This window comes from Pogona vitticeps, chromosome 2 (genome assembly GCF_051106095.1).
Source record: "Pogona vitticeps strain Pit_001003342236 chromosome 2, PviZW2.1, whole genome shotgun sequence".
Classification (NCBI taxonomy): Eukaryota; Metazoa; Chordata; class Lepidosauria; order Squamata; family Agamidae; genus Pogona; species Pogona vitticeps.
The window spans coordinates 273,047,279-273,072,497 of record NC_135784.1 but is presented as its reverse complement, the minus strand read 5'-3'; the positions used below and the strand labels follow the sequence as shown (position 1 = coordinate 273,072,497).

At 39.9% G+C, this 25,219-nt stretch overlaps 1 protein-coding gene and 1 long non-coding RNA gene across 4 annotated transcripts in view; one reads left to right on the top strand and one right to left on the bottom strand.

Moving 5' to 3' along the window:
• The window catches only part of HAPLN1 (hyaluronan and proteoglycan link protein 1), an 83,496-nt gene that overhangs the window by 38,264 nt on the left and 20,013 nt on the right, over positions 1-25,219 (bottom strand). Inside the window, exons 1-2 of one of the 3 annotated variants that reach the window (XM_020790296.3) lie at positions 1,692-1,997; positions 1,000-1,125 (exon numbers count right to left, since the gene is read on the bottom strand). In XM_020790296.3, coding sequence (XP_020645955.1) covers positions 1,000-1,099 — 100 coding nt within the window. In that variant the 5' untranslated portion in view covers positions 1,100-1,125; positions 1,692-1,997. Of the gene's footprint in view, positions 1-999; positions 1,126-1,301; positions 1,648-1,691; positions 1,998-25,219 lie in introns of those variants that run through there. The other 2 variants (XM_072992585.2, XM_020790297.3) reach the window with 2 other exon arrangements.
• Positions 154-9,213, top strand: LOC140704957 (uncharacterized). The gene is made up of 2 exons (XR_012084493.2): positions 154-634; positions 6,044-9,213. It is a non-coding gene; the product is annotated as an uncharacterized LOC140704957 (long non-coding RNA).

Sequence of the window (25,219 nt, the reverse complement as noted above, 5' to 3'; positions counted from 1 at the left end):
GACAGGAGCACAGAAAACAAGAGCTGAATTCTTAGCAATGCACCAGTTAACATTTTTCACAAAGTCCTTCTATCTTCAGTTACATTGCTAACATCTTCTTTTAACCACATAGCTTGTATTCCTTTTCACCACCTGCCCCCGACATGCCAATCCAGTGCAATTTCTGTTTTTGACCTTGAAGAAAGGATCTGATACCTATAGATACCGGATGCTTGAAATCCCCACTGAGAGGACTGGAAACATTAAAGCCTTCTTGTCTCAAAGTGCAGCACAGCACATGTTTGCAGAAAGTGCAAACACCGTTAAAGAAGCAGCACTGAACCTTCAAACTTTATATGATGCCTAATCCAGAGGCCACATAATTTAAATGGTCAAAATTAATGTATACAAATGAGAGAAACTCAGTGTCTTTCACTGTGCCTGTCACTTTTGCATTAATAACTGTTTTGGCTTCCTCTATACAGGATGACCCTCGACTGCTGAAGCTGGAATTGAAAAATAGCTGCACTGCACTGCAGGCTGAAAGCTTCACACAGCTTTCAGATTCAAATGGATACACAGTATGATTATGCAGAGGAGCAACACAACATTTCGTACAAATCAAAGTGATATGGAAAGGCATCTCTTTAGTGAGGTAAGCTACTTTTCACATTGTCCACTAAGATGTCTTTTTAATACTGTGCTTTAGTGATTGTGTATCTATCACATAAAGGTCTTTGCTTTCTGATGTATTGTAGATCATATTTATTCCACAGTAAGACAACTGTATTTCAGTCTAAGACAGCTACTCATTTACAGTTTTCAACCTGCATGCACTTTGATTTTGAACAAGTACTATTTCTGCTTCAAATTGTTGTAGGACTGCATACTGAATGACTGCAGTTCCAATTTAGAAACAGCGCAAGTTTCAGTGTTCACAGTATACTAATGGAATGCAATAGCAAAGCTATTGTAGCAAATTGGTAGTATTACACATGCTGTTTAATTTCTTTTACTTACCATGGAGGTGAATAATTCTGTCATGCTCAAGTGTGAAGTTGGCAGCGTGATGGTCAGCCCGGCAGAAAGAAATCAGCACCAGAAAAAGTAAACTCTTCATCTTTTGTCGTCCAAGAATCTTCTTCACTGTGAGAGGGGCACAAAGAAGTTGGTGAAATGTAGATATCTTAGCAGTGATGCACTGCACAACTTGTTACAGCCCCATCATTCTCTCATTGCTCTAGGAAGATTTAACCCACTCTGCCTGAAAAGTTACAGCAGTGAGCGACATTCAAGGAAAAAAAAATCCCTGCAAAGATTACCTTCTTTAACAGGGAGTTGACTGCAGAGATTGCTAACTGACACTTAACAAGTTGAGATGCGCATTTTGAATAACTTTGTCCACTAAAAGCTTAAACAGGAAACATGCAATTATCCTTTGCAAATTCTAAAACAAAAATAGGTAGTGACTGTGACTCTTAAATATTCAGTGGACTTTGGTTGGTTGATTTGTTAAGTACTGTCTTTATTCTGCTTAAGCCCAATAGAAAAGCATGTATGTATATATGTCAGATACAGTTTGTATTATAATAACATGGAGATTTTTTACATGCTAATTTATATAGCATAGAACAGAAGTGTGATGTCTTCCTTTAATCTAGGAAGTATACAGACTGAACAGCAAAGGCATACTTTATTTCAGGCACACTTACCATTTTAGAGTCTAGTCTACAGTGAAATGTTGAAAACCATGCACACAGTAGGTTAGAATTGCATGTGTTGCCACTGCAGTTGCCCTGATTGATTTTTCATTCATTTCTATCTGGAATGCTGACGCATTAAATTGTGTGCCAGGTAGGGTCTCTGCAGTCAGCAGTGCTGCTGAGAGCTGCAGGGGAAATCTCCGCCAGGCTCGGAGTTGTAATTAAGGAAATGAAGATCCAAAATAGATGAGGCACAAAATGCAAGTGTTCTTACGCAGAAGGTTTGGCTCCTCGTGTCCTTTAAAAGCATCAGTATCACAGCTTGGCATTTTCTGCTTCCCTTCCTTCCTTCCCTCCCTCCCTCCTTTCCTTTCTTGCTCCTTTCAAAATGCATTTGGAAATAATAATTTTGTTACCAGAAGAGATTTTGTTACCAGAAGACAAGGAACCATGGGTCTAACATAGAAAAAGCACCGTAACTTCTCTTTTTCTATATCCATAGAAATTTAGTGGATTTAAAACATAGGGGGAGATTAAGCCCCCTCAAAATATGGAAGGCACTCTGTCAGAGTTTGGACCCAGCTTGGATTTTACAGGCAGTTTTCTTTAAACCTCAGCAGTTTTGCTGTTTAATCCATGAGCTGCTTCTCTTACAAACACACTAGTGGGCACAATAAGCTCGGTGGCACTGCAATGGTATCCTGAGCCAATCTGTGATGTTATTTTCTGCAGCAGGAGAATCTCAGCAGCATTCCTCCATGGGCATTAATCACTATATTTAAGGGCAGGAGGAACTACAATTACTGTATGGAGTTAGGACCTAAGACAGTTCAATTTGCATTTCAATCCATATGGCTTCATCAGCATGTTGATCTAACTTATGGCTGAATTTCTGTTCACACAACTTGTGCAATGTAACCCGGATGTAAAATACAGTAATTAAAGCTTCCTGTCCCATTATAATTTCCAAGGCATTCCAGCAGTGATTTTTTACAGTACTTTTAAGTCTCCCCCCACACACACACACACCATTCCAAGGTTCTCAAGGGCTTCCCAAGGGCAAAAGGGAGAACAATGAACAGGAGTCCCCCAGCACCACCTTCTGAGTTTGGCCTCCTGGAAGAAGAGAAACCACTGTGAAGCAGTGCTTCCAAGTCTCATTCCAGTGAGGTAACCCAGAAGGATGCTAAGATTTTTGGTACTGAAAGCTGCTAAGAGGTCCAGCAGATCCAACAGGGTCACAGTCCCTCCTCCCAATCAGTTCGTTGTATAGGTTTTCCACCAAAGCAACCAAAACAGTCCCAGTCACATAATCAGACCTGAAATCAGGTCTGACCTGGATTTAAATACACGTAACCTGTTTGATCCAGCAGCCCTGGAACTAAGAGCCAGCACCTTGCCCAAAGGTGCAGTCCAGCACCTTGCCCAAACAAACAAACAAACAAACAAACAAACAAACAAACAAACCACAGAAATATAGATAAGTTATTGCATTGGTTGCCAATGCTCACATTGTTGGTGCCGCCTGGTTAATGGTAGGAAGAGACCAGAGAGAGAAAGAATGCAAGCCCTTTTCCTTGTCCTCTTTCCCCAGCTTTAGTTTTGCTGCCCAGGATTCACAACAACCTTTGTAGTAAGTTTGGGGGGAAAAGAAAAAAGAAAGGGAAGGGGAATATTTACTTTGTCCATACTGACAAGTAGTGAGGCAGATGTAAATGAGTGACCAGGGATTTTGATTTTGTTCAGGAGTGCAAAACAGGCCATATGAAATAAGTATCCAAGCTTGTTTTAGCACAATGTACATCCTTCCTCTGCCAACATGTCAAAAGAATAGGCAGGCCTCTCTAAAGATTATATCACAAAATCTAGTTTGCTGAAGGTCATATTTATATTTGTTTGTTTGTTGTTCTCAACTGGCTACTAGCCTAAGGAACTGAAAGAGAATTAAGAACATGTGTGATGGTACATCAGATTTTTAATAGCTATATTTCACCGCTCTACTATTATGATCCTCTCCACATTGAGAATAGCTGTACTCATTGAACTTGGCCAGTGAAAATAGCTGAGAATTTTGGTTGTTTCACTACCGGTGAGAACATTTCTAAACCTGAACATTTCTTAATAGATAGAAGATTTGAGACCTGAATATTCCATAGGACCCTTGGAATTTGACTTCTGCTGGAGCACAGCATTGGTCTATATAGCTCTGCAATGATGTTAAGAGTGACTGGCGATGGTTCTCTTGGGTTTTAGGAAGGTATCTTTCCCATCCCTATCTGGAGGCAACGGGGACTGAACCTGGTATCCTCTGTGTTTAAAGCAGGTATCTGGTTCCTAAACGATGACCCTTACATCTAAAACTGGCATAGATGGAACACGTGTTGTCCCATCAGTTTTCCCACTGTCCCCTACAGATGTGAGACTTTAATGCAAATGGAATAAAATAGTACATTGCCTCTATATTTAACTGTTGTATTCCTTCTAGAGAGAATGGAGTGAGCAGAGTTTAAGAAAAAAACACCCCATCTTGTATAATCCCATCTGCAGGGTTCCCTTTTGTCTTAGGAAAGCCTTTGGAGACCTCAGGACTAGTTGTGGGGATCCATCCATCCATCCCTCCCTCCCTCCCTCCCTCCCTCCATCCATCCATCCATCCATCCATCCATCCATCCATCCATCCATCCATCCATCCATCCAGTCACTGTGAGAAATGGGAACTCCCTCCTTCCTTCCTTCCTTCCCTCCCTCCCTCTCCCTCTCCCTCCCTCCCTCCCTCCCTCCCTCTCTCTCTCTCTCTCTCTCACACACACACACACACACTATCCTGAGTCTCTCAAAGGTTTTCCCAGGGCAAAATGAGTCTTGGGAGGGGGTGTCTCAGAATCTGAAACAGGGGAATAGGAATTTTACACTTTATTTTACTCATGCCAGTGGATGACATACTGTATTTAGCTTCCACCAGCGTAGATTTGCACCAACACTCTCTGTTTTCTGAAGGACTGGTGATCTTTTGCTTTACACCAAATTTCCATTCCCTGGAATTACTTGGATGTACACCTTAATGTAATGATGTGGTTTGAGGGTGTCAGAGAAGATCAGAGTAATGCCATCAGGAGGCTATACTCTGTTATGAGTCTGAACTACTAGCAGGGTCACCCAATGCATAATGGTCACAGACTGGGCACCAGAATAAGATACATCCATTCTTGTCAGGATCAACAGTCACATCTGCAGGAGAGAATTGATAGGTTCAATGCTGAAAAGGTAGAGAAACTCCCTGAAAGGCAGCTGCAGGGTAGTAATGGTAGTGGAAGGTGATACCCTGGTGGAGGGCCTTTGACAGACAACAGAAGTGACATTCAAACTGACTTTCATAGAACTATGCAGAAGGCAGCAATGGTAAACTACTTTCATATTTTATATTTTGAAACCCCTGTGAGCAGGTGGGAAATCTTAATTCTTCAAAATTCAGATCACTTTCAGAACCTGATATTGGAATTGTAATGAGCTGCCATAAGGAATACATTCCTGGAAGTGGCTGTCAGTTAAAGTACAGTAATAAGCAGCTTTCTTGCTATTGTCCAGGAAAATTTACAGGTAGTATTCAGGGAGTTTGTCTGACAATTGGGAATGGCACAAGAGTGAGAGAAATGAAACCAATACTTTGTTCTTTTTATGACACTTTATAAGAAACAATTTATGATATGCACCATGAATGGTTCAGTGGTTTAGGTATCTGGCTATGGAGCCAGAGGCTTGGATTCCAGTTTCCTATTGAGCCTCCTTGACGGGCTGGACTTGATGACGCCTAGGTTCCCTTCCAGCTCTGCAGTTCTAAGATTATTAATATAGGATTCACTAGTTTATAAAAGAGACTAGAGTATTTATACTCTAGTCTCTTTCATGGTGGCCCATGAAAACCGAAAACTTATTTTTTTCATTTGCTTGCATTTCGGAATAGGCAACTTAGCTAATTAAAGCTAAATTTATCAGTTTATTTTTATTGCTATCTTGCAATATATATTTTTTAAATTGTGAACATATTCATAAACTCACCATACTATCTATTATCCTTATATTTAGGTGCAGAGGTTGTAAAAGTTACCATTTTGGATCATAAATACCTGAATCTGTCAGGCTATCTGGGGGATTCTGGGAGTTGTACTTAAAATATATATATTTTTTCAATTCTGCATTGTTATTGTTATTGTTTTGGGGTTTGTTTGTTTTTTGGAACTCTGGTACTAAACAATCACTTGAATGTTCTGCTCAGTACTGTGAAAGACAAGCAGCTATTTTAAAAAAAGCTGAATTGCCATTTTCTTTCACTTAAAATTATTCTCTCAATTTTTGTCCTTTAGAGAAAGAAGATGAATAACTCTAGCACTGAAGAAGTAATTCATAACATTTGAAGAAGCTATTACACATAATCCTCTTTAATGAAGTATTAATCACTTGCATGGAGGGGAATCTTTGCAATTGGATTTCATCTCTCTTGTGTGAAGTTGGAGGAGAAGGAGGTAAAGGCCTATTCCATCTTTGCCACCATTCCTATTGCCTCAGACTCCCACCAGGCTCCCTTTGCAAGTCTGAGACTGCACACATGGGGAAAGAAGTATGTGGGGAGCCCATTACCCCACCCCAAAAGACAACAGAGATTTCACAGGAAGGGCAATATAGCCTGAAACTATGGACTTTTTCTGCAGTTGTGTTTTGTGTGGTCCAAGCGCCTAAGGAGGCAGCAGGTGAAGTGCCACATGTAACTCCTCCTAAGCCACATCATCAAGAAGTGAGAAATGGGCATAAAGAGATTTGGTGTTAAACAAAACACAACAGAAATGACGCATTGCACATCTTATTTCTTTGCTGCTTAAAATAAATCATATACCATCTTTTTTCACAAGATACTCCAGATGGTGTGCAGTATAAATAACCAATGATGCAGAAAGACATAATTAAACAGAGACATTAGTGTCATTTTTGTTAATGTTCACCAAGATAGGGGAAATAAAAAACATGCCTCAGATAACTTAGAATGGCCTAAGCTGCTGTTGGGGAAAAAAAATCTTCTGTGATGAAATTTCTCCACCGAATGCAACATCAGGCATCAAATAATCTTATTAAGAGCACTGAGAAAGAAAAGACAATTAAGAGGCTAGTTATACCTTAATGCCTAGAAGATGTTCTTTCACAGAAGCTACCACAGACTGCAGCCAACTTCATCCGATGCAGAATTCCTTCCCTAAGAATTGCTCATGAAGAATTAGCATCTCTATCTCAACTGCCAATAATGTAAGCCTTGAAGAACAACAGTAACACACTAAAGGCTCTTGTGCATCAACTGAGCTATATGGAACCAGAGAATTTAAGAACATAAAAATAAGAAGAACCATGCTGGATGAGACCAAAGGTCCATCTAGTCCAGCACTGACTTGACCGAGTGGCCAACTATTTGCCTATGGGAAGCCTTTCAGGAAGGCAAGAATTCCACTCCATCCTGCATTCCTCAGCAACTGATACACAGAAGCATATCGTGCTCGTGATACTTCAGGTGTTGTATAACTATTCTGACTAGTAGCCACTGATGGCCCAACTTCCATGAATTTATCTAATCTTCCTTTTTTAAGCCATTCAATTTAGTATTCATCATAAGCCTTTTATCCCTGCTTTTGTGCAGTTTACTGAGTAAGCAGAGACAGGTCCATTCCATCTTTATAAAAGAATGCCAGATAACTTCACTGCAATGAAAGAAGACATGAAAGTTAACACAAGACTGGTCAGATGTAGCAGAGGATATAGCACTGATAATGCAGCCTCTATTTAGATCCGCAATGTCGGCACAGAACAGATTCAGCAATCTCAACTTTGCCCATTCATTAGTAAAGTTTGTTGGTCTGGCAGGATTCTATACAAAACACTGACATTTATGGCTGGTCAGTCCAGTGTTTTTGAAAAGATAATGCTAACCTAGCAGTTAAAAAACCCCCAACATGATTCCTCTAAAGAAAATTTAGAAACATACTGAATATTTCAGCACCATCTGTCTAACTGTTGACTGCTTGTTCTGAAAGGCGCTGGGCACCGTATTCTGACCTTAAAGAGGTTCAATGTTGCGTAGTGATACTAAGCACAACCAACGGTGCCATTAACTGAAAGAGAGACAAAGAAAACACTTTGGCAGAAGCATCAGAGTTGTTGACCTGTGTTACCTTTCTGCTTCCTCAACCACTTCCTGAATTTCTTAGACTCAACTAGAAACCATATTTAGGGTTCTTATGTTAATGAAGGATGCTGCTGACAGCCCACATTATTGTTAACTGTTATTTACTCTCATGGTCCAGTGGCCCACAGGAAAAAAGAAATGACTGATACTCTGCCCTTTCTTGGTTTTTAAAAGGTGAGCATACTTTTGTAGTGCACTTGATCTTTTGGACATCTGCTTTTATATATCATGACTCCTATTATTTAGACAGGTGTAGTTTGCAGATAGATACCTAATGTGACGTAGTGATAGGGCTGATGGAGTAGGAGTCAGGAGGCCTGGGTTCAAATCCTTGCTCAGCCATGGAAACTCACTGGGGATAAAACCACTCCTTAACTTCCTCACTTAACTTGAAATTCCTGCATAAAGTATAGGAAGCCTGAGAAGTTTCAATTACAACTGTGATTCAATAGCTGTCAAAAACTCTGAATAATGTCTTGGTCCTAAGGACATTCGGTCCGTATTTTGCCAACAATGCAGCATGCGGAAAAAATTCTGCTATTGTGGTCAAATTCTAGAAGATAACTGGAAATATATCTAAGGGGAAGGAACCATACTCCATTAGAGGCATTAGGAACTATTTATTATTTAAATTTTTTTCTGTAACTTTCTTCTAACGATAGCATACATTTGCATTAATATTTTCAAGCCTCCCCAAATACACATCTAAATCAACAACTAAAAAGAATCTCCCAATCAGTATTAATTGTGTGTTGTCAAGTTAGTTCTGGGTTATGATGATACTTTTTAGGGTTTTATAAAGATTACTCAGACGTGGTTTACCATTCTCTTTTTCTGGGGGCATTCTGGGACTGTGGAGCTTGCCCAAGGCAACAGAACTCCCAACTTTTAGCTCCACAGCCTAGATTAATTCCTTCAGACCATTACCATATTTCTCTAAAAACCAAGCTCCATCCTTACCTCCAAGAACAATCCTGAATGCTAATGTTATACTTAGCTTGGTAACCTTCTGGGAAATATAATTATGAGTGTGACAAGTAACTAGAACATAGGAGTCAAATCCAGTCTGTTGCAACAAAAGCCATTTTCTAGCCTTCATTGTTTACTATAGCATTATAAAGAGAACTTTGTTCATGGAGGTATATAGGAGACCATGACTTATCGAAGTACAGTAATAGAAATAAAATTAGCAAGAAAATCATTATGAAGCTTTGACATGTGGGACCAACTAAAGAGGACTCATATTTTTTTAAAATATAATTGCATAGTTCCATCTGCAAAAATAAAATAAAATAAGATTGGCAGACCTGGGTTTTTTTATCTGTATCTTTTCCAAAGTCCACTTCCTTTTTCTATTATTCCTTTCTGAATACAGTCACCCTGAAATGTCTGGATATCTAGCAAGATTTGGCAGCACTTTAAGTCTCTACCTAATTTCTTGTCCCAGTAGACAGACCTACTGAATCAAGTGCTGAATTGTAAGCCAGCATTTATGTAAATCACACTGACTGAATGGATCTACTCTAGCTGGGGTAGAGTAGCAACTGAATTAGGCTAAAGCTACCATCAGGTTTAAGCTGTTTCCAGAATACTGTAGGTGGTATTCCTCCTATAGATAGGTCTATAATGTTAATTATGTTCTGGCCGTCAAAGCATGTTTGGTGAATGCATATTAGGGGGCATCATCAAGACAACACGTAGTCTCTAGGGTCAAATTATACATTGAATTATACATTAAAGATAACATATCATTAAAGCACAAATCACACAACACATTTCTGTACTAGGGATATAATTCCAGTAGAAATTCATACCTTAGCACCCATAATTGAAAAAAAAAGTTTACCTCCTGATAATGAATCACAAAACAAAGGTAGCTGATTTGCAAATGACAAGAGATGTGACAAACTCAGACATCTTTCAGCACTTAAGGAATTCCATTTTCTAATGCCATGCTCTCCATCATGTACAGTTTGACTCTTAGAATGTCTAAAAGGAGTGTGCATGCACACAGTTGCCTATATGGAAATTCCATATAGGCATTCTAACTAATGTGTATAGGTTCGGTCTTGAGTATTTAAAAGGAGCCATTATAAGACACAATTGGCTAAATAGGTTGCTTCAAACAGAGTGGGCTCCCGTTACACTGATTAATACTCAGTAGGAGGTTATTTATGTCAGTTCATTGAGTAGCTATTAAAGTTTAGAGAAGACCTGAAATAAACTGAAACTGTAATTGACCATAGAAATACTTTTTTAAAAAACACAACCCTACAACTCCCAGAACTCTTCAACTATCATATACATTTTATGTATAAAAGTTATTGTGTAGGTATTTATGTGTCCAACATGTGGAAAAGTTATCTGTGCTTTTGAGATGTGACTAGGAAAATGCTATTCAGTATGTAAAGTCTAAAATCCATTTTATTGGTAGTCCTCCAGAATGGGAGTCAAAGATACTTCAAGACATCCCATGTGGCAAAACTGACTGGAGAACAGTGTATCTGTTCTGCAGTGTAAAAACCTCTTGCAAATAGCACCGGCCAGAGAAAATCATAAGCCCATGTTTTGTCCACTTCCCAGGTAAACAGCTTAGTCACACAAAGTTCCACTGGGAAAATAAAATAAAATAAGAAAAATCCTGTCTGGGTATGCCAGACAGAAAAGTACTTACAAGAAAACGCTTGATGGGCAAAATACATTTGTTTGCATGTTAGTCTGTGTGGCCATAAAAAGACTTTTGGATATATTGGATTAAGAAAAAATGACTATTTATTTATTTATTTATTTATTTAATTTATATCCCGCCTATCTAGTCCAATGGACTACTCTAGGCGGCCAACAACAAATATAAAATACAATAAAATAAAACAACAGATTACAGAAGAATTAGAATAAAGAAACAATAAAAGGGAAAAGAAAATCAAAGATAATCTGGTGAGAAGGCCTGCCGAAACATCCAGGTTTTTAATAGATTCTTAAAGGTGCCCAGTGAGGGAGCTCCGCGAATACCAGGAGGTAAGTTGTTCCACAAGCGAGGAGCCACTGCCGAGAAGGCCCTATTTCTTGTTTTCTCTTTCCGGGCCTCCCTCGGCGTTAAGCTCCTCAGCCTCACCTCCTGGCTCGCCCGTGTGATCCGGGTAGAACTTGGTGGGAATAGGCGTTCCGCCAGGTATCGAGGCCCTAAACCGTTTAGGGCTTTATACGTAAGTATTAACACTTTGAAGTCGATGCGGAACCTGATGGGCAGCCAATGCAATGCAGCCAGAGTGGGCGAAATATGTTGGAATTTTTTCACTCCACTGAGTAATCTGGCCGCCGCATTCTGCACCACCTGTAATTTCCGCAGCAATCTCAAAGGAAGCCCCACGTAGAGCGCATTACAGTGGTCTAATCTTGAGATTACGAGCGCGTGTACTAAGGTAGTGAGCGCCCCCACTTCCAGGTAGGGCCGCAGCTGGGCTATCCGCCTGAGATGAAAAAAGGCGGTGCGGACCACCGATGCCACCTGTGATTCCATGGAAAGCACCGGGTCCAGATGAATCCCCAAGCTGCGTACCCCATCCTTTGCAGGGAGAGTCACCCCCCCGAAAGAGAGGGAGTTTCCCAGAGCCCCGACTGTGGGAGGGCCCACCCTCAGTACTTCCGTCTTGTCCGGGTTCAGCCTAAGCCCGTTCTCCTGCATCCATTCCAGTATAGTCCCCAGGCAGCGCTGAAGGCACAGGACGGCTTCTCCTGCAGTTGGCAAAAAGGAGATGTAGAGCTGCGTGTCATCCGCATACTGGTGACACGAAGCACCACACCCCCTGATGACCCCACCCAGCGGCCTCATATAGATGTTAAATAGCATTGGGGAGATAATCGACCCCTGTGGAACCCCACAATTGAGGCGCCACGGGGCCGAGACTCTCTCCCCAAGCTGGACTCTCTGGGGACGGTCCTCCAAGAAGGAACGGAGCCAGGACAATGCCAGGCCACCTATTCCCAACTCGGAGAGCCTCCCCAGGAGGATACCGTGGTCAATGGTATCAAAGGCCGCTGAGATGTCGAGGAGGACCAACAGGGACACTTTGCCCCTATCGGCCTCCCTCAATAGGTCATCACACAGGGCGACCAAAGCCGTTTCTGTGCCGTGGCGCGGCCTGAAGCCCGACTGGAATGGATCCAGGGCATCTGTTTCATCCAGGAGCGCCTGAAGCTGGTCGGCCACCACCCTCTCGACTACCTTGCTAAGGAAAGAAACATTGGCGACGGGCCTGTAATTGCCAATTTCGTCCGCCGCCAAACTAGGTTTCTTCCTAATGGGCCTAATGAGTGTCTCCTTCAGGGCAGATGGAAACCTGCCCTCAAGGAGAGACCCATTTATTATAGCCGTGGCCCATTCCGTTGTTAGCGGCCTGGCTGCTTTGATTAGCCAGGCCGGGCAAGGGTCCAAAGAGGAGGTGGTGGCACGACAGCGGTCGAGCGCCCTGGAGACAGTGTCAGGCGTAACAGGCTGAAAGGTGTCCAAAATCACCGGACAAGACGGAGCGCTGGACATCTCAGCTCGACTCACTGTACTCAAAAAGGGTGAGAGGTCCCGGCGGATGGCCTCCACTTTTGATTTAAAAAATGCTGCAAATTGGTCCAAATTGGTCATTCTTAACACACACACACAGACACACACCATACAGTAATGAAGCAGTAAATGCAAGACTAAATTCATACAATAATAAAAGCATATAAGCATAAAATGCTCTAAAACTCAAACACTTTTATGGATTATTACTATAAGTAAGGAATCTGATGAACAGCAAAACAGACTCATCTGATCTGAGTTGAATCTTAGTAAATTATACATAAAGATGTTTCAACCTCACTGATTGATTCATTCCGTTAAGGACTGAAATTGTTACATTACTTCATTATTAGTTAGAACCCTGGGATTTGGTAAATGTTAGTCTAAGATTTCATTGATATAGTCTCAAAAACAGACAACTTTCTGTCAAAATGAGAATCTCAGATTGTACACTGAAATTATTTCAACTGACAAAGAAAGCTGGTTTTAGCGCACATGTACTTTCAGACATCTGTGATAACAACAAAAATACAAGCTCAAAGGCAGGGCAACTTTTGCCAAAACAGGGCAAAAAATCTGTTCATATGTGGCACTCATGTAAGACACCCACCCAGGAAAAAATGAGTTCCATGTTGCTGGTGTGCATATAGCATGGCTGTCTGAAGTGTAGTACAATAGTTAGGGTTTGGAAGACCTGTGTTCAAATTTCTAATGGGCTATGAAATTCACTTGGTGTCTTTGGTCCTCTAATATTTTTCAGCCCAACAAAATTCACAGGGCTGTTGTGGGGAGGAAGAAAGCTATGTATATTGCCTGGTGTTCACTGGAGGAAAGCAAGATAAAAATGTAATAAATTACATCAATAAACCCCAAATGATTTGGATTGCCTGGCTGTGAGGGTCAGCCAAGATAACCCAGAAAAGTGTATGGCTAATGGAATTAAGTACACTTGAGCTTGGGTATTCGGTATAATTCCAGAATGCAGCCAGAAGGAGAGACTGGTAAAACACTCCTAAGTACTTTTTATAACCAGAAAACCCTGGATTTATGGTCACCTTAATTTGAAATTTACATGAGAGCCCTTGATTCAATTACTCATGTATGAGCCTCTGCTGATACGTAGGGGCATCATGTGAACAAGACCTCAAACTGTACACACACCCTAACTGTATTAACTGCTACGCCTTGCTTGACGAGGATAATTCGTTCTGTTCAAATCGCTGTTAAGCAAAATCCTCGTCAAGCGAAATAAAAAAACCCACAGAAATGCATTGAAAACTGGTACAATGCGTTCCAATGGGCGAAATACCTGCTTGTTTTGCGAAGATCCTCCAGAGGGTGGTCATTTTCTGGTGCCTGTAAAGCGAGGAATCCGTCCTAAAGCACAGCAGGGAGCCATTTTGCACAGCGGGCAGCCATTTTAGAGCCGCTGATCAGCAGTTTTAAAATCGGTGTCTAGCAAAAAATCGGTTCCCGAAGCAGGGAACCATTCATCGTTAAGCGAATTTTCCCCATAGGAAAATTGTTTTGCGATCATAGTAGCGATCACAAAAACTTCATTGTAAAGCGGTTTTGTCATTTAATGAGGTAATCGTTAAGCGAGGCACCACTGTATTACCATTTGAAGGGGGATAAATTGTACTTTAAAATAGCATTCACTGAATAGCTAGGAAGGTAAAACATGGTGAACATATAATTAAAAAAACACTTATTACTATAGAAGTCTGAATAAAGGACATCTGTACATCAGTTTCCCATAAGGGAATACTCAAAATGTATTCTGAAATCACTATGGAACTTTTGGGCTGCTAAAATTTTATGCACATATTGTTCAATATGGCTTGATTAATAGAAAAGTCTGAAACATTTGTCTTTCCCTAAAAAAACACCAAACAAGAACTGTTTCTATAAAAGGAAAGCAAACAATGTGTAATCAGGGCATAGATGCCACTGCATAATGGATGAGTGCATGTGTAGAGTTATTACTTGCATGTACTGTATTCTGGTACAGGATCAGCATTTAGAAGTACAGGAATCAAAGCTATCCTGCTGCGGAACACAGGCCTTCATCCCTGCACCACTGCTGATAGAGTGGCATAGTGGTTATAGTGCTAGAGTGAGACGAGGAAGATCCAGGGAAAAGCAGATATTTATTTATTTATTTTATTTTTGGACTTATATACCGCCCCATAGCGCTACAAGCACTCTGCGGGCGGTTTACAATTTTTAATTATACAGGCTACACATTGCCCCCCCAGCAAGCTGGGTACTCATTTTACCGACCTCGGAAGGATAGAAGGCTGAGTCAACCTTGAGCCGGCTACCTGGGATTTGAACCCCAGGTCGTGAGCACAGTTTTAGCTGCAGTACAGCGTTTTAACCACTGCGCCACGAGGCCATCTTGACCTCACTGGAAGAAAGGTGGAATACAAATATAGTGAACAAATACATACTATTAAATTCTTTTGGAAGGAAAAAAAATAGTAAAGATGTCTCAACTAAATAAATGTGGCCAGAAGCTATCTTTGTTTCTGTAGAGAATCAAGGTGTATGGTAGCAAGTGTCACTAAGAAGGGCTTTTTGTGTACACTTGGGGACCCAGCATATTCATCCCTTTTAAGTAGCCATCTTGTAAAGCCAGCTGGTAAGTAAAGCTACAATGCAAACAAACCCATAAACATGATACAATTCAAAAGGGTTCCATACTTATTTCATCATATTTCCTTCAAAAAGTATTAGGATTGATATGAACTATTCATATTGATATGAGTAGTATAAAACTTCATTTACTTGGACAAAATATTCTTTATTCATCTGAAGTCTTCCTACAAACATTTTTCATAATTGTTTGTGCATCTTATATTTTTAACTGTGCCAACAAGCTAATTGCATAATCTGGGGAAAAAAACAACAATCTTGCATTATATGGTGAATCATATTTTTAAAAATCATACTAAAATAAACGGTTACATTTTTAAATTTATATTTGATGTTCAGATTGTATTAAGCAAATAACTTGCATGAGTTCTTTGGCAGCTTGCATAGCTCAACAATGAACAAGACTAGGATGTATGCCAAATACTGGAACTTTTTTTTTGGCTTGTGGGCAACACATCTTCATATACGTTCAAGTCTTCATGAATATATTCTGTATTTTCAGTATTGTTGACTCCACATAATGGCTTTTGATTAAAGCAAACTAAATAAACACTGCTGAAAACAAAAACGGTTCTATATTCCTCCCTCTCTTCTAAAAAGAGCCACAAATTGTTTCTGCTGTTTTCATCATTTGGAAAGACTTTGGGGTCACAGCATTGTATTTCCAAACACAATATCCCCATGAAGATGCTTGGAAGCCACAGAAAAGTGAAAGGCTGAGAGAAGGAAGCAGGACCCTGGATGCCAGTCCCCATGAATTCATCTGAATATATACCAGAGTTTGAAATGTTATATTTTAAAAACAGCTCATTGCATTCCTCATTATTTCTCAACTGGAATAGCAATTGAGATGGACATCTTTGCCTTACTTCAGGTGGCAGATGAAGAGGCATCTCAAGCATTATTTCAGCCCTAACTGGCTTCAAACCTAATGCCAGAAAAAGGCGATACTCATCCCTATTGTGCCATCTTTATTATGCCAGCCGTTCAGTCCTTCACTTTGGAAAACACATGTCTTTTGCACAGTTACACAAAGAGGCAACTTTTAGCAGCAAACTGCCATAAGTTGAGAAATCTTCTCAGGCATTATCTGTCACATACAGTACTGAGTCATGCCACTCAGTGTGCAACAGATATGAAAACTCTAAAACTTGTGGCAATTTGCTGCTAAACGCAATGCCTTTTGTGTGACTGCAACACAATTTGGGCTATTAATTATCAGGCTTTCTGTTGGTCTCATACAGTATCTTCTCTTTTCAGCATAAAAAACAGACATGTGAATGTGAATTTCTTAAAAAAACACAACACAACCCTATTTCAACATGTTCAGGAAGAAAAAATGTCATGAAAGTGGTCATACATGCAAATCAATAAGAAGAATCAATATAAAAATCTCTACCGTGATTTCTAAATTGATACAAAATGACAGCAATGGAAGTTGCTGAAAAAATACAGAATGTTTCTGTGATGATGTGTAAAGACAGACCAATATGCTGGCCTCAGCTTCACTTAAAGAATTTGATAAAAGGATAAGAAATTATGCCACGATTTTTGAAGTGAGAACATCCAAAGGAATAACATAATCTGCATATTCTGAATATCAGTGCACTACAGGAGTAGCCCTACTCAAAACACTTTTTGCAAAACATTTCCCCCGATGTTAGCCAACAATGCTGGGAAAGGTAGTAGGCAGCAGGAAAAAAAAGGAAGACCAAATATGAGATAGATTGACTCCCTAACAGAAGCCATAGGCTTGTGTTTCCAAGAGCTAAGAAGTGCTGTTGACAGGACATTTTGGTTTTGGAGATTGCTTAGTCATAGTGTTGCCATTGGTCGGAAACGACTTGGAAGCACGTAACAACAAACACAAATCACAGAGCAAAATCTATTTGCCAAAATTCTGTACAGATAAAAAAGTTATTTGCATATTAGTCTCCAACAGCTTATCTGTAGCTATAGCTGTCCCCAACTCTTCAGAAGAACAAAAACAACTCTTCAGAAGAACAAAAACAACCCTTCAGAAGAACAAAAACACACAGAGAAGGAATCCCATGATCAATCAGCTTAAGCCTCATGTTAAAAAAAAATACAAAAACCCACATATAACAATTCATAGAGATACTGTACTCAGTTTGTCACCAATTTGCTCAGATGTGTCAAGCAGGAATTGCCTCTGATGAGTAAATAACAAACTTACTGTACTTATCTATTCACACTGCTGTTGTAACTAAGAATCCCTTCCTGACTATTTGATGCTATGAAGCATCTTCCTCCTGCTGTAATTTACAAGCTATAAAAGCCCTTCAGCTCTCTTGTTAGCTATGCGCAACATTCTTTTGAGCTACTAAGCTTGGCTTTCATCCCGCAATAACATTTTGTGCAGACATTTGGACTCTATGGGTGATGAACACAAGAAGGGATGTCCAAGCTTATTCCTATGTCCTAGCCGGTATGCATTCATCCAAGAATAAGGACAGCATCTATTTGTATACAAGATATATAAGCAAAGGGGCTATTTTGATGTAAACAGAACATACAGCATACCTCTCAAAAGATTCTCTGGTTGATGGGAAGACAGACAATGTACTTAAATGCACATATGGAAATGCATGCATATGTTTCTAGGAATATTTTTTTGATGGAAACAGAGGTTAAGTTGTTCAGTATATGATGAATGCTACTCTTGGGGTTTTTTTTAAACTACCTGTTCAACAGAAATATACTGTAATTATTGGGTATCTCCCCTTGTACAAGTAGTAGTGCTTTTCACTAGCGCAAGCCCCTCATGTGGTATGCGTATATCTCACACAAAGAAAGGATGAGATACCACACAAAACAGACAGTTTCAAAAATTTCAGTAAATATTAGAGAAATTGGGGCTCTTCTCCAGCTAGAAGCAAGTGGTTCCCAACATATTGTTCTTTGGAATGGAATCCAAAATCCACTGGAATGCCTTGGGTCATGATGGTTACATTCCATAAAGTAGTGATGCATTTTGAATTCTGACTTAAATATTTACCTGCAACTTAGGTTTAGTTCTCATATACTAAGCATTTGTGTCTACAATTTTTCACAGTTGTAATACTTTTGGATGTTTTCAAACTTTGAAGACTCATACATTGATACCCATATAAATTTTATTAAGATTGGAAAAATTGTCTGATTTCATTCTGGAATTAATCAGCTGTGATGAACATAGGCTTCTGGTTTTTCCCTTGGGGGTCCATAAAGTTATGCAGGGCTTTTGGGAAGATGTTGAGGTGTTAAACTCCCTGATACAATATTGCAGAATAGGCATGAGTTAGGATTATTTCATTGGTCTAAAATAGGTGCATATATCTTCAAAATAAATGCCCTATGCATTTAAAATGGCACATGGTCCCTTATTCAATTACAGTGGATGTAGATAACGTTTTTTCCTGGTTATGGAATCATCAATTAGAAATGTTTCTTCCATTGCTCTAAGTTCAATAAGCGCCAATACTGTAGCCTTCAGATATTGATATGATAAGAGTATCACACTATCAACGTTTGATGTAATGCAGATATTCCAATCTTCAGCTTCTGTTTTTTCCAATTAAAAATTTGCTATGTGTATACAAACCCTCTGTCCGTGTATGTGCCCGTATATACATAAGTATTTGCATGCAGAATAAATTTAAATTTAAAACTCCTCATTTAACTTTGTCAGAACCAATTAAAATGCTCTGATGTTATGCAAATTCTCACACTTCTGTGCCTGTTCAGTTGGTCCTAATGAAATATTTGTGCAACTGTGGATTTTGGTTTTCTTCTCACAAATCATTGTTCTCATATGTGAATAGGATCAGCAACTCTTGAGCTGGCTATAATTGTATGGTAATTTTGAATTTTTGCACAGATTTTTAAAACATTTGTAAAAGACATTAATTAAGTTTAGAATAGCAATCCCATAGACCAATTTACACATAGGTAGATATGCAAGCCAGTCCAGTATTCTAGAACTGTCAAGTGAGCAAAATGCAGTATCTGGTGTGGACTCTCTTCGTCAGCTACCAAAATGATTGTGACATACTTCAACTACACTGAGGAACAAGTCTCTCTCTCTCTCTCTCTCTCTCTCTCTCTCTCTCTCTCTCTCTCTCTCTCACACACACACACACACACACACACACACACACACACACACACACACACACACACACACACACACACACACACACACACACACACACACACACACACACACACACACACACTCCAGTATTTGCTAAAGGCCATCATACCCCTGCCATCTGATACAACCTTTGCAGTTAATTGGGCCCACAGCACCCTGTTTCTATAAACATTATAGAAGAGCAGAAGAAGTCGGTATGGTTAACTGAACCGTCTTCGCATCTGGATGGTAATGGTTTGCTGAGTTTTTTTTAATTTGTTTTGTTGGTTTTTTACTTTTTTTGGTCTCTTTTAGCTTTTCCCCATGCAAAAGATGTTGCTGCTGGTCTCCTCCCCTTCTAGTGAAACATGGAAGAGGCTACTGAAGTCTAAATCATTAGTAAATTCTGCATGTGTCTGTTCTCTTCTGCCTAATTTTGTTCAGATAGCATCTTCTGCATCTTTGCTCTTATTTTGCTTTAACCTTGCAGGCTGTATCCACTGCAGCAAAGTGTATTATGAGATTAGCAGAAGATGATGACACTAGCTTGCCCAGTTGTGTCCCAAAAGTAAAGAAAATATCAGCGCTATTGAGTTTTCACCACAACTGATCAACAGAGAATGATCTGCACTGGGCAAAAGATGTAACATACTTCCATCTAACCTTGAAAACAAAACTGCCTAGAAAGAGGAACAGAGAATGCAGTACATCTTTGGAGAATGCTAAATTGAAGAATGCCTGTATTCATTTACAGACCAAATGTTTACCCCAAGAGGTGGAGCATCACATCAGCATAAATATCTTTGTTACAATGGAAAAATCCTTGTCCATGTAAGTTGTCGGGTACACATATTTTACATCTCTGTACCCATCAAATGAGGTGTGAATGTCAAATGGCAGACATATTTGTAATAGGAAAAAAAATATTTCAGTGCTCCTTGAACTCTGCAATCTATTTATAGCCTCTACATTAGATTTATTGAAAAAAAAATTCAGCCAGAGACAGTGAGAGAACTGCATGTTTTTTTTTCCTATCTAGGAATCACAATTTCTAGTTACTGATCCTATTTACAGAAATTCTATTAAAGGACCTAGCCCTATGATTCTAAGAACAGCCTGCATTTTGAATCAGGAAATGATCGTTGTAATTTCCTATTTTTGTGAAACAATTGTTTGCTGTTTTTGTAGTCCAATCATAGCCTTCACTATGCAGGTAAGTTAAATTCCTAGATATCATCTCGCTTTCTGTAACCTTGCTTTTTGGCATCTGCAGTAAAGTTGACATGCTAATGAATTACAGAACAAAATGTTAACAGTAGCTCATTTGAGAACCATATGAGAATTTGTAGATAAGGGATGCTTTCCAAAGACTCATTGGAGGCCACTGAGGGTGGATTTTAACTTTTGCAGGAGCTATCCAATGTGCTGAAGCTATCTGGAGGATACTGTTCAGCGCCTTCTAGAAAACTCAAACTAAAACCCAGAGTGGATTCCCTGATCTGTGAAATCCGAGTCGCCAGTCTACACTGTCCTTAGAAGAAATCACCCAGAAAAACAAATGTTTTTGTTGTCATATTCAATCACTTATAAGAAGATTCCATGCTTTTATAAATGCTTGCCTGTTGAAAATGTGTAGCATCTGAAGCAGACTTATGATGGCTAAAAGAAGTGCAAAGAGACCTCCTACGGAAGATTCCATATATTTATATATAAATAAAGTGAAACAATCATAACAAAATTTGGACTCATCACTGTCTGTAAGTTCAGCATTCAGGCCTGCTCAAGATATTTTGTTGCCTGATATGAAAAAGTACTGTAGATGTTGTTTCTTCTTATTCTGTGTACAAAACCCAACTGGACTGGCAACTGAATATTGCTTCTGTACTGTACTGGCCATGGAGAAACCTTTCAGCACTCTTAAAGGCAGCAATCTAGCTTACAGGGTCTACAGCAGCTGCACAACATAACACCCTCTCATTCACACACAGTCTCTTAGCATTTTCACCCTGAGGTTAGAGCTTACCCTACCTACAGGTATGGCTGGCAATACCTGACTTCCATTTATGTTGACAATATCAGGAGAAATTAGGTTCAAAAGAAAACATTAGGGTATAGGTTATTGTATTTGAACTCCACAATATCAAGGTGTACAAAACTGAATCCCAAAATGTACAAATGAAGTTTAAAATGCATTGAAGTATAACTTTAACATATATTACATACAGCAAAAGACATAAGCACTTATATACTACTTACATTTCATCTTAATAATGTTTAGTTATATGATAATACCTACTGAAATTCAGCCAGATTTATGCCTATTCCCACGTTAATAAGTATACTGTACATTGTACTGAAGCTTAAATCGTTTTAATGTAGCTGAGTTCAGATGGTCTCTCCCTCATGTAAGGTAGGTACAGGGTTACAGTCAGTGCAATGGAAAATCAAATGATTAGAACCCTATCTGTTTTTGCAGTGCTGTACATGAAATCTGGAGCCGTGAGAGTTCCTAAAGAGCAGAGGAAACTTGACACATTTCATGCCAGTAACATCAAGGCTTTGCATATTAGGCATCTTTAAAAATGATTTTAAAAGAAAATAGCAGGCTGAATCAAATTGTACATCATCCCATTTGATTTGTAGCCCAGATCTGTACTAATATGTAAATGTAACTCACATTGCTCTGGAATCTAATCTGGTTATTTTGTTTTGATCCAGACTTCATACAAATTAGTTTGCACTTTAGGTTTTGTCCAAATCAGCTGCACTGTACTAATACTGTGTATGAGATGCTTTTAAACTGCAGACCTGCAGTTTTGAAGCGGTGCTTGCACACTCCTCAGCAATGCAGTTCCTTCTTGCTATTTGCTGGTGCTGCAAATAGCAAGCCTTAATCCCAGTCGTAAAGGGTCAGAGGGGCAAAAAAGAAGTATTTCAAACCTTGGTACTATTGGCTGATAAGAAACCCTGCCATAATGCATGCTAGCAATTAAAACAGAAATCTGTACTCAGAGGATAGCATGACCTTTCTACTCCTGAAGTTATCTATTCTGTGCAGCTGCATCTTTGGCTTATTCCTGTCCCAACTGCATTTTCGAAAGGATAAAAAGACACCTGTACATGAAACATTGCAATCAAGCTCATTCAAACATTTTTTTCTGAGCTGAAGAGCTGTGCCAAGTTGTGCAAGCATATTTACACTCACTTGAAGTTAAAGATTACCATTAGCTGTCCTTGTAAGAAAAGATGCTGCTTTGGAAGGAATGAAGGACAAAGGATCAAGCCAACAGCCACTAATCAAAACCCACTGGTTAGCCATTCATTCATTAAATCTTTTGTTTCCATGTTATTAGACCTTGATTCAAGCATAAAATTGCCAATGTTTACTTCTAAAACTTCCATATGTTGCTTACCAATACTTTTCTCTAATTTATTTATTTTTCTTTATGGACAAAAGCTGGTATTTCTAACAGGAGACAAAGATCTGTCAATGGCTCATGATCTGAATAGGAGAGGGAGTGGGTCATCTTTCAATGACAGATCTGGGAATCCTCTCTCCTGATCACATGCCACTTCTGAATATATTGCAGAAAACATTACTGCCCTTCATCATTATTGGCCCCTGCTATTCCCTGGAGCTGATTGTGGCTCTGATCATCAGCTTCTCATAGCAAAGCTCAAGCTTAAACTGAAGAGATTGGGAAAAACCACTTGGCTAGTCAGGTATAATCTAAACCAAAGCCCTTATGAATACACAGTGGAAGTGAAGAACAGATTTAAGGAACTCGATTTGGTGGACAGAGTGCCTGAAGAACTTTGGATAGAGGCTCGTAACATTGTACAGGAGGCAGCAACAAAAACCATCCCAAAGAAAAAGAAATGCAAGAAAGCAAAGTGGCTGTCCAAAGAAGCCTTACAAATAGCAGAGAGGAGAAGGGAAACAAAATGCAGGGGAGATAGGGAAAGTTACAGAAAATTGAATGCAGACTTCCAAAGAATAGCAAGGAGAGACAAGAGAGCCTTCTTAAATGAACAATGCAAAGAAATAGAGGAAAATAACAGAAAAGGAAAAACCAGAGATCTGTTCAGGAAAATTGGAGATATCAGAGGAACCTTTGGTGCAAGGATGGACATGATAAAAGGACAAAAATGGAAGGGACCTCACAGAAGCAGAAGACCTCAAGAAGAGGTGGCAAGAATACACAGAGGAATTATATCAGAAAGATTTGGATATCCCGGACAACCCAGACAATGTAGTTGCTGACCTTGAGCCAGACATCCTGGAGAGTGAAGTCAAGTGGGCCTTAGAAAGCCTGGCTAACAACAAGGCCAGTGGAGGTGATGGCATTCCAGTTGAACTATTTAAAATCTTAAAAGATGATGCTGTTAAGGTGCTACATTCAATATGCCAGCAAGTTTGGAAAACTCAACAGTGGCCAGAGGACTGGAAAAGATCAGTCTACATCCCAATCCCAAAGAAGGGCAGTGTCAAAGAATGCTCCAACTACCGCATAATTGCACTCATTTCACACGCCAGCAAGGCTATGCTCAAAATCCTACAAGGTAGGCTTCAGCAATATGTGGACCGAGAACTCCCAGAAGTACAAGCGGGATTCCGAAGGGGCAGAGGAACTCGAGACCAAGTTGCTAACATGTGCTGTATTATGGAGAAGGCCAGAGAGTTCCAGAAAAACATCTACTTCTGCTTCATTGACTATGCAAAAGCCTTTGACTGTGTGGACCACAACAAACTATGACAAGTCCTTAAAGAAATGGGAGTGCCTGACCACCTTTTCTATCTCCTGAGAAACCTATATGTGGGACAGGAAGCAATAGTTAGAACTGGATATGGAACAACTGATTGGTTCAAAATTGGGAAAGGAGTACGACAAGGCTGTATATTGTCCCCCGGCTTATTTAATTTATATGCAGAATACATCATGTGGAAGGCTGGACTGGAGGAATCCCAAACCGGAATTAAGATTGCCGGAAGAAATATCAACAACCTCCGATATGCAGATGATACCACTCTGATGGCAAAAAGTGAGGAGGAACTAAAGAACCATGAAAGAGGAGAGTCTTAAACTCAACATCAAAAAAACTAAGATCATGGCCACTGGCCCCATCACGTCCTGGCAAACAGAAGGGGAAGATATGGAGGCAGTGACAGATTTTACCTTCTTGGGCTCCATAATCACTGCAGATGGAGACAGCAGCCACGAAATTAAAAGATGCCAGCGTCTTGGGAGGAAAGCGATGACAAACCTTGACAGCATCTTTAAAAGTAGAGATATCACCTTGCCAACAAAAGTCCGAATAGTCAAAGCTATGGTTTTTCCTGTAATGATGTATGGAAGTGAGAGCTGGACCATAAAGAAAGCTGACCGCCGAAGAATTGATGCCTTTGAATTGTGGTGCTGGAGGACGCTCTTGAGAGTCCCCTGGACTGCAAGGAGAACAAACCTATCAATTCTAAAGGAAATCAACCCTGAGTGCTCACTGGAAGGACAGATCCTGAAGCTGAGGCTCCAATACTTTGGCCATCTCATGAGAAGAGAGGACTCCCTGGAAAAAACCTTAATGTTGGGAAAGTGTGAAGGCAAGAGGAAAAGGGGACGACAGAGGATGAGATGGTTGGACAGTGTCACCGAAGCAACCAACATGAATCTGACCCAACTCCGGGAGGCAGTGGAAGATAGGAGGGCCTGGTGTGCTCTGGTCCATGGGGTCACGAAGAGTCGGACATGACTAAACGACTAAACGAACGAAATGAACGAAATGAATTCCCTTTCTTTCTTCATCTAGTAATGGCAGGAGAACTCCCATGACTGCTTGCCACTTGGCAGCACCACCACAAGCAGCAGCGATTCTGCACCTAACCCTGTATCTATCACCACTGGTTTTAACTTGGACTTTTGCTTTGCCACCTAAAATACTGTTCAGATAAATAAATAACATTGCCT